The following is a 10,820-nucleotide window of genomic DNA, read 5'->3' as shown; positions in this document are numbered from 1 at the left end:
AATTAATAGTTTAATAATTAATGTTGAGATTTATATTAATTCTAGTTTTATAGGTGACCATTTGAAAACGCAATGTTTAAAATGCAGAGACTGATTAATTAATTTATAGTGGCTTAATTTCTTGTTGGTTTTTGTAAAAGTGTTAGTAAGTGATGATAAGACAATTGGTTTGAAGGTATGGGACACTATTTAATAATTTCAATATATCAGGTATTTATTTTTTCATGAGTACTATTTATATAAATTATTTTCTACTTTTGATAATTAATTATTCTTATCTCCGCTTGTTTTGGAGTTATTCTTTAGCATAACTAGATATTTGGTATCATTTTGCAATTAATCTGAATTTGCTCAATAAGTTTTTAGTGTACAATAGCTAATAATAAAATGTGTCTAATTAAAAAAAGGAAAATGCAGAAATGTATTATAATTACCTATCTTAATATAATAGATTTAAATTTTCATTCCTGCTTAGCATATCCATATACTTCGTTGGATTGAAGATGCTAAACTTAGAAATATATTGATTCATGGGTGAGCAAAATTTAACCTCCAAACTTTAGTTTTTTTTGTAATGTACCAATATTAGCATTGATTATCACGTTTTTACCGACATATAGATATACTTAATTTTTAAAGATGACTAATCTACTAATATTACAAAAATTGACTTACTTTTGTATCCATTGCTCTATGTTAATATTCAATACTACCACCACATTTACTCATCCAATCCACCGCGATCGATATTCGAGCACAGAGCCGTAGTGGTGGAATTATGTAAGTACAATAGCAATCTATCTCCACCAGCAAATATGTTAAAATTATATAAACAAAGTGTGTTTTTTTAGATTCATGTCATAGTTTTCGGAAGTTACTCTTGGGATCAGTTTAGTGTAAAACAATAACTTTAAACAATACAAGGGTCTAAAATCATACATTTTTGAGAGTGAGAAATTTTAAGGGAATATTATTTTGATTAAACTATAGACCAATGATGTATTTAAATTAACTAAACTCACTTAATTGGTATACGAATACGTTTTTAGGCCGCTGAATATTTCGGAAATTGTATTGATGTATTTAGTTATTGGTTATTTTTCATTGTTTCGCATAAGCAGTTCTTTTGGGATTAGACAGTTATTATTGAAAAATCGAGGATAATTATAAGATTTCTTGATTCAAAGAAAAAATATATAGAAAATCTTTTATAAGTTAATTTCTTATTAGAAAGTGAACATTCTGCTCGAATTTAGAAAACCATACACGGGTACTAATCCAAATATATAACATCAAATTTAAATTTATAACTGTTTTGGAGTTGCTGAAATACATGTATTTTATCCCGGCGAGTCTTACAAAGAATTATGTTACATTTTTTACGAGTTTGTAGGTTTCTTATGGAGCCGGACTGTATTCGAAAGTCAGTTTGTAATACATTGTCGTAGTGATTGCTGTGCTGTTTTTCGAGAGTATATTTAGTAGCCGTATTTCCAAATTTTCTTTTGATAATGGCGCATTTATGATATGATATGCTCAAAATTTATGGCGAAGCAAACGAAAATGCCCACAGAGCTTATTAAGTGTACCGTGCAAGATATACTGAACGATGTGGCCCCGCATCGCGAACATTTGTTGCTGTAGCGCAAATAGTTTTGGACACCGATGAAGTACAACCGCGTCGAGGTCGTGACGGTGGCCCAGGGCTACCACCAATTGTAAGAATCTTAAATGTCGAGGAGATGATTTTAGATCTCGTCGAAAAAGATCCGCATCGTAGCACCAGAAATATCGCACAGCAAGTAAATATTTCGCATCCTATTGTGTGGTGGACATTACCATAAGATCAGTTGTACCCATTTCATATTCAACGTGTTCAAGCGCTTACTCCTGAGGATTTTCCACTGAAATCCTCAATTTACAGCGCAAATACTTGTTACAGATAAAGCATGTTTCAGTCGAAATGGTGTACGTAAGGTCCACAACACTCACCACTGGACTATCGAAAATCCACACGAAATACGACGCGGTGCTTTTCAGCAACAGTTTTCAGTGAACATGTAGACCGGTATCGTTAATAACACTTTAATAGGACCTTTTGAATTGCCTAAACGCTTCATATCTAGATTTTTTGCAAAATCGCTTGCCGGAGTTATTGGAAGACGTGCCATTAAATGTTCGGCAATCCGGGCCTCACCCTTTCAGACTTCTTTTTGTGGGAATACGAGTATGTGAAAAGTGTTATGTATTCCACGGAAGTTCGTGACATCGACCAACTGCGACATTGTATTGCCGAAGCTTGTAATAAGATTCGAGAGGAGGTGGCAATGTTGCAACGCGTGCGAGCGAATTGGATACGTCGCGCTGAAGCTTGTGCGCAAGCAAATGGTGGGTGCATCGAACATCTTCTATGGAAATCAGCAGTTCTCAAAAAGTGGCCCCTTGCAATGTTGTATCCGTGTATTTATTATTTTGAGATAACGGACATATGGCAAAAATATTTGACATAAGTTCATTAACATCCTGTATTTAATCTCTTGATTTTGCTAACAGAATAAAAATTTAATCAATCTAATTTTATAAAAAAAATTGATCCCAATCATTTGAGTTATTGGTACAAATGAGAAAATGGTGGACATAAAAATTTATTATTTGCTATTCCAAATTATCTTGATGTTTTCTTTTGTAAACTTTTACAATTACATATAGGGTTTCATTGGATATATAATATATCATTGGTATAAATAATTTATAGTCAGCAATTCGTCAATATTTCGCCGTTCGCTAAATAAGTTTTGCGATGTAAAGTCGGTCGCGAACAAAGTTATTGCAATTTTTAGCGAAGCTCCGAAGAAATCTCGGATATGATTCATAGTATCTTCACAGATTCTCCAAAGTACCAATAATCTGAATTTTTAGAATCGTAGCAAAAACAGATTTTGATTTAGACATGTTAGATAATGCCTATAGAGGTATTTTAAATTTAGATATACACACACATACCTCGCAGGTAACTGGATAATACTTATTTTTACAATTAAAGCTTTATACCTCCTTTTTAGGGATTTTTTTTCTTTATCACTAAAATTCTGATATTTGGGTCCATTAAGTTTCCTGTATTTGCCTTGTGCTCCAAAACAACTGATTTTGCTGCCTCGTTATTCGTTAAGTGACATTTATGTCTCTTTAACCTCGTGTTAATGGATTTTGCTGATTTTCTAACACGGTAACAGAAATTCAGAAAAATTTACATAATTCAATCGTGAAGGTTTAAAGTTACCTCAAATTTGAAAATGAAGCAAACATGGAAGAATAAAACATCGCAGGTCAGTTACTTAAGCCTGAAACACCATGGATTTGTGTATCTAACAAATATGAAAATCGGTCAGAGGACTTAAGAGAACGTCTCTCGAAATGTCAACGGAAGATCTCACAACCAGTCGGGAAATTGTTCAGCTACCTACTAAGTAATTTCTTTAAAAAGATAAAACTATGTACAGAGATGTTCACCAATATTCTACCTCTTATCTTTTTGCTTGTCTATCGCGAAAAGGACGATAAGACAAAAGTTTTACAAAATTTCCTTGTGGATTTATTTATAAAAAACAATTGAACCACTTAAAAACTAAACTTGTGTTTTGTTTTCAAGCATAACAACATATATTTATGGGTATTTGTAACCTCTCTTTCCTGATTTTATTTGTTGACCTTGAATCAGATCGTATTTATGCAATATTCATTTATCGATTTTTTATTTATTATTTTGAAATCATAAGAAAGTATTTCCTAAAACTTCGGTTTTTACCTTTTTTTCTAGACGGAAAGATAAACAAGATAAAGGGGTGAATGTAAAGAGATTATAAAAATATTTAGTAAATAACTGCGAGATTTTTATAGTTTTTTTATTAAATATTTGCACAATATAACAGTAGTATAAATACATCAATACTCAAATTCATCCTATGCATGTGACAGATCTATAGAACTATATTCCACTATTATAAAAAAATCTTTTATATACAGGGTGTTTCATTTCCGGTGTGCCAAACGAACACAGATGATCGGGAAAGTAATTTTGAGCAAAAAAGTTTATATCGATTTGTGTCCGAAAACGCCCCCCTGTGGCGCTACGTCCCTTTAAATGGGGCCATTAAGACACAATTTTATTACAATATCTCGAAAATGCTTCGAAATAAATTGATAAAATTGTATACAGAGGTATACTTTCTCTATCATTTGTGTTCATTTGACACACCGGAAATGAAACACCCTGTATTTAATAATATAATTAATATGTATAATAATCTAGTGGTTACAAAGTACACCTTATTATTTGCTTACAAAAATAGTACATTTAAAGATTTTTAAAAATTATATTGCTACAAAAAGGGCAGGTACATATTTATTAATTGCAAATTATTAAGTGAAGGTAATAATTTTTTATGATGTAAAATGGAAATCATTCTAGAAAAAAAAGAGATGATGTATTTTTTTTACATGAAAACTTGATTCTGTAGGTCTGGACCTCAATATTGAAATGGGAGCAAAATGTATAAGATTTGGACAAAATAAATATAAAAAATAAACCGAAACCCGTGATAATATGATATTTTATCTAACAGCGACCCAAGATTATCACTTAAAAATTTTATGATCTCATGGGTACAGGGTTTAGAATAATATACGTATTAAATAAATAATTATAATATTAATTATTTTTATATCTAAATATGTGTATATAGTGCGGTTACTTGCAGTGTATTTGTTACTTTAAATATAATTTGCCACTTATTCACTTATAAAACAAGAAATACTTACAATTAGTACCTAAATATATTTCACCGACCCGCAGTTTTAGCTAACAGAGAGTAACAACTTATAACTACATTAAGATATAAATATAAATATATACTTAATATCTAATATATAAATCTAGGAATACTGTTGGACCCAAATTTCAAAAACCATTGACCATTATGGAATCAGATATGCCCCAAAGAGTATAGAGTGACATGCAGAGTGGCCCAACATATACAGAATGAGCACTCTTAATGTAAGGATTTAGGCAGAATTAGTATATCAAACAGGTGTTTTCAGAACAATAGCTTAATGTTTTCTTCTTAAACTGAACTGAGGTACCACCTCTTCCAATATATTGATTAATTTTGAAAACTGTCCTGAATACTTTAAGGATTAACATAAAAAATCAACAATTTGGATCGAATTGGTCAACAACTATAGTACCTACTGTTGAAAAAGCTACAAAATAACGTACCAGTCAACCCTTTTCCTAAAACGATTAAGGGAGGAGTAGCCTTCTTGTTTAAGGAAATAAATGACATGTCACTAATGCCCGTTATTCTGACTAGTCGATCCTTGGGCACCATCAAACACAAAGCTGACTAACTGTAATGTTTGCTACGTGAGCAGATGATTGTTATAGAGATATTACCAGTATATACTCCTTGTTGGGCCAACCTGTATATAAATGTATACAATACAAGATTTCCAAAGGACCAATGGCGAAACAAAACTAAGGCACTCCTTATAAATATTTAATCCTAAATAATACTCAACACTTTATCACAATTCTGAATCACTTAACCTTCACAATACTTATATATGTCCATCCATATAACTGACCTCACTGTACATGGGCAGCCCGTTGACATTGCCTCCGTAACCGTTTGCAATAGGTGGCGCTTTCAAATGTCCGTTGGCCAAGTGATTGACACCGTTTGCAATGGTGTAAGCTACGCCGTTGCCCACTTGCTTGCTGATGGTCTCGATGGGCTCGTTTTCTAAGTCCTGGATGCGAGTGTCAGTGGATACGTTGCCGTTGGGTATGTGTCCGTTTGCGTGGCCATTCGATATGGCGTTTCCGTTGGGTATGTGGTTATTAGGGACGTAGCCGTTACTGGTGTGGCCTACTTGTTGTTCATTTGCTTGAGATTTCATATACTCGATGTGTTCCTTGACGACGTTCTTGAAGTCTTCTTGAACGGGGACTGTGTCTGTGTCTCCATCGACCTGAAAAGGATTTAAGTTTAGCTTGTTTCAGTTATACACAGCGATGGTTTTGTTTTTTACATAATTCATAAAAGAAAAACACAAAAATATATTCATAGATATTAAACACTGTTTTATAAAATATTTTTTATTTATTTATTTATTTATTTATTTATTTATTTATTTAAAATAAATAAATAATGGGTAGTGCCCAATAACAGAAGTATATAATTCAAATATAATAAAGAAAGTAATAAAAAATAGTTTGTGAAATTTTGCGTTTAATGAATAAAAAATAAATAACTGTAAGGCTGTACTTTCGGAATGTACTCAACAAAATAGCGATATTTATGGACAAAGGTTAGTTAAATTTGGCACAGTCAGTAATATTTTTCTCGAAAACGGTCAAATTTTGCATTATAATAAGCAATATATAATACAGAATACATAACCTAAAAAATACTCTGTTATAGCTTTTACATTGACAATTTATTGATCAATTAGTTCATGAAGTCGCTTCATCAAGAAATTAGACAAGTGTAATGCACCAAATCTGCTGTCAAATAACTTCATGAATTTATTCATCAAGTTCTTGACTAATTAGAGCATGTTCTAATTTTCGTCAATTTCTTTGTGAAGTTCGGAAGTACCAACGCAACAGATTTCTAGCCTCAGATCAGTAAGGAGGTTATGTTATTGGAATATGTAAATAATTGTGTGGCGTCATGCTAGTTTTGCATTGTTTTTACTGATTTGTTACTTACAAAAACTAATATTTATATAATATGTGTCAGAACGGTATCGCTGTTGTATCACTACAATTATGAGTGGAATTTTTGAAATGTATTTGCTTCTTTGAGTAGAACTGATTCATACGTCTAAAAACTTGACAAAGTCTGTAGCAGTGTAAAATCACACTGTTTACCAATAAATTCGTGAATTAATTCATGAAGAACTTCGTCAATTTATTAATCAATAAATTGTCAATGTAAAACAGCTATTACTGAGAAACATCGTAGCTAGCTTTACAAGATTATCGAAATAACAATTACATTTTTAGTATTTTCAAAAATATTTGCTTTACCAAATTTCAAGGGTAGAAACGTAACAGATATGACCAAAATCTAATAGGAGAAATACCATATTTTTTATGTTCTACCATTAATTTAATGTTCAACATTATTGAGGTTAATTAATGGCACTTCTTTTTTAAAAACACCCTCACGAATGGCATTTGATGTATGAATCACTCGAATTAGAGTTTGAACGTAAAAACATTATTAGTAGACATTTTATTGCACTTCACTTTATGACGGGGAAGGGTATGTAGAATGATAATATCAAAAAAGTAACTCGAAAGAAATTACGTTAAGGTTGGCAAATTGCAAATAAGTGACAAATTTACGTATCTTTTCAATTTTTGATCTTCCCACGAAAATCTAGACGACCCATTGGAAAATTAGTTATTTTATGTTGTAGGCAATTATATTACCTACAATTTAAGGTATCTAAAGTCATTTTCACTTATTTGTTAACTGTAAAATAAAGGTCGAACACGGAAAAATCAGTTTTCGAAAATTGCGCATTATTATTGCGAAAAGCGGTGGATGTTGACGAAATTTATGAAATTAACGGTCAATCCAATTACTAAACGTTAACTTTTGAAGTTAATATAGCAAATATAGGTTCTAATTATTGATCCAAAGAAATGTACCGAAAATGAAAAATTTCAAAAAGTTGAAATTAAGTAGCCCTTTACAACTAACGTGCAAAACAGCATTATAAACAAATTGAGGAAAAAGAATTTTGCATTAAATAGAGCTTATTTTTACGGTAAATTAAAAAAAAAGAGAAATCGTAGGTGATTTATCTTTTTTGTTAATAAGCTCTATTTAATGCAAAAAGAGCAAATTCCCGAGCGGCTTTTGCCTAACCCTGGGACAATTTGTTTATAACGCTGTTTTCCATGCCCTCCTTTGTTAGTCGTAAAGAGCAACTTAATTTAAATTTTTTAAAATTTTTCTTTTTCGATGCGTTTCATTGGACCTATATCTTCGATATTAACTTCTAAAATTAACGTTTAGTAATTAAACAATTACTTGTAAAAAAAAACAAACGAAATTAATTAACAAATACCAACCATTTCACGGTCAATTGAATCTATTGCTTTTTGCAATAATATTGCGCAATATTCGAAAACTGAAATTCCCGCGTTCGACCTTTACTTTACAGTTAACAAATTAGTAAAATATGACTTTTGATACCTTAAATTGTGGGTAATTTAATCGCCTATAACATAAAATGACTAATTTTCTGATAGGTTTTCTACTAAAAAAGTGAAAAACACGTAAATTTGCCATTTATTTGCAATTTGCCAATTTAGCATTATTTCTTTTGAGTTACTTTTTCATTCTATTCTCTTCCGCCATAAAGTGCAATAAAACGTCTACTAATATTTTTTTCACGTTTCCAGGTTTTATGATCTAATTCGACTGGAGTACATAGATGGATAATGTTTTAAATGTTTTCAATGTTTATGTTTTAAAAAATCAAAAAAAAAAATTACAGTTACGAATTTGCCATTTATTTGCAATTTGCCAATTTAGCATCATTTCTTTTGAGTTACTTTTTTCATTCTACACTCTTCCGCCATAAAGTGCAATAAAACGTCTACTAATAATTTTATCACGTTTCCAGGTTTAATGATCTAATTCGACTGGAGTACCTACATAGATGGATAATGTTTTAAATGTTTTCAATGTTTATGTTTTAAAAAATCAAAAAAAAAAAATTGCAGTTACGAATTTGCCATTTATTTTTCTAATATACGTATATTCGAGATAATCTTCGAATGTCGAATGTCGAACTGCGAATCAGATAATCCAGGAAAGGTAATAAATGTGAAAAAATATTAAAACTTTTTTTTTAAAGATAATTCAAACGAATTCAAAACAATTTTTCAGAATTTAGATACAATTTTCTTATATTAATATTTACTAATTAAATACCAAAGAAGGCTATTTAATTAAACCTAAAATCCCAAGTAAAATGTGGAAACAATAAGATTTCTTGGTAGCAGCTATTGTTGAAAGTGATAAAAAAGTATATAAAATACTTCTTTGAATGATTGCATTATTTAAGAATTTCAATCAAGCAAATATTTTTTTGTATGAATTTATTAATTTTTTGCAACTTACTATAGTCAGCCTTCCAATATTATCCATGGCTTTCAGCATTGGTAGAGAAGCTTGCCTAAAAATCTCCAATCTTCTTCTAAACGCTGTTACACTATCGTCCAGTCTTCCCCTTCCCAGCTGCAGTTTAGAGCAGTCCAATAAAATAATTGTAGGTTTTTGTTTAAACTGAAAAAAAAGAATGTATTATATGTACTTATTTTGAAGTCAAATAAATAACAAACGATAATAAACCGAAGAGAAATGACTTGTTTCATTTAGTCATAGCATAAGGTTTGTTTTAGTTCAAACATAGAACGGTTCTAGGATGGCTCAAATTTGGCGACCATTCGGAAAAAGCGTTCTAAAAAGGGTCACTCTATTGTGTACAAAATAATTTACAACTGAATATAGATCTGATCTGTCATGACATGACAAACATAACAGGTATCCTTGAGTATACTATTTACAAACTGGTATGTGTAGCTTTCCAGTACGCTTTATTGATATTTTCTATTTTATATTTTTTCAAACCCTATACCACCGCTTAATGAGAGTTTGTCATCATCAATAATGTCTCCAAAATGCCCATGAACTGGTAAATATTTTATTGGATTCCTCTACTAATTATACCTTCCCTAAGTAAAACTTACGCGTTGTAATTATGACGTCGCGAAAGTTCGATTTTCAATTAATATCAATTAACAACTTATTAGGCTACCCACAAATATTGATCTTGGCGCATATCATAAGTGGCATAGTTAATACCTTAAACCGATAATCGATAATGTTTTCATAGTACGTTTATCAAAATAAATTGAATTAGTATAAAAGTAATTAAGATAAGTAATATTACTGATTTTGTTATTAAAATAGTCTGGTAAAAAATTATTAATAAGACTTTTATACGTTAAATTTTCAATTTAAACCTATCCCTCGATATACATGCATATATTATAATTATTTTATATTATATATTATAAAATATTCAAAGAAAAATCTGAGCGGATGTAAAATAGATAATAGTAACAGGTTATGGGGTTATGGAGTTATGAAGTTACGGGGTTGTTATGGGTTTATTGATATCATGATCGTCAGAGAAAAAAGCCCTATATTGCAGGGGTATCCTTCGGTTCGGATGAACCGCTACCGAGAGCTCGGAGACGAAGCAACGGCAGCTGAATATGATTAGAATCTTAAACAGAGAGAAAGAGGAGTACCATATCTATACCCTGAAAGAATAAAGGCTGCTGAGAATAGCTATTAAAGGTACCTTGAGCGGTGTACTCATTACCGACTTTAAAGAGGACCTAACTGCAAAAGGCTTCGCCCTCGTCTCGGTACAAATGAAGACCAGCTATCGTACAAGGCAATATACAGGGTGTATCTTAAGTGATGACTTTAATTTCAAAGGGTGATTCCTTGTCATATTTTAAGCAAAAAAGTGCATATGAACATCGGTCCGCAAGTGCTTCGTTACCGAGATACAGGTTGTCAAAGTTGGGAAAATAAATCGCATTTTCTTAAATATCTTTCGACTGATTCGAAATAATTTAATGAAATTTCATACACGGGGGTTTTTTGGAATGACAAATTCAAAGCTGTGGTCAATTTAGGTGTATTTTTTTGAGGGCGCCA

The 10,820-nt window shown here is 31.2% G+C and overlaps 1 protein-coding gene across 1 annotated transcript in view; it reads right to left on the bottom strand.

Annotated features, from left to right (window-relative positions):
- Positions 1–3,921: 3,921 nt before the first annotated feature.
- Positions 3,922–10,820, bottom strand: part of LOC108910882 (adenylate kinase isoenzyme 5) — a 55,315-nt gene continuing 48,416 nt past the window's right edge. The window contains exons 8-9 of the mRNA XM_018715625.2: positions 9,207–9,371; positions 3,922–6,030 (exon numbers count right to left, since the gene is read on the bottom strand). Coding sequence (XP_018571141.1) covers positions 5,617–6,030; positions 9,207–9,371 — 579 coding nt within the window. The 3' untranslated portion in view covers positions 3,922–5,616. The remainder of the gene's footprint in view (positions 6,031–9,206; positions 9,372–10,820) is intronic.

This window comes from Anoplophora glabripennis, unplaced genomic scaffold, assembly GCF_000390285.2.
Source record: "Anoplophora glabripennis isolate ALB-LARVAE unplaced genomic scaffold, Agla_2.0 scaffold728, whole genome shotgun sequence".
In the NCBI taxonomy this organism is placed as follows: Eukaryota; Metazoa; Arthropoda; class Insecta; order Coleoptera; family Cerambycidae; genus Anoplophora; species Anoplophora glabripennis.
Note: the sequence above shows the minus strand (reverse complement) of the source record. Positions and strands in the feature narration are given on the sequence as shown.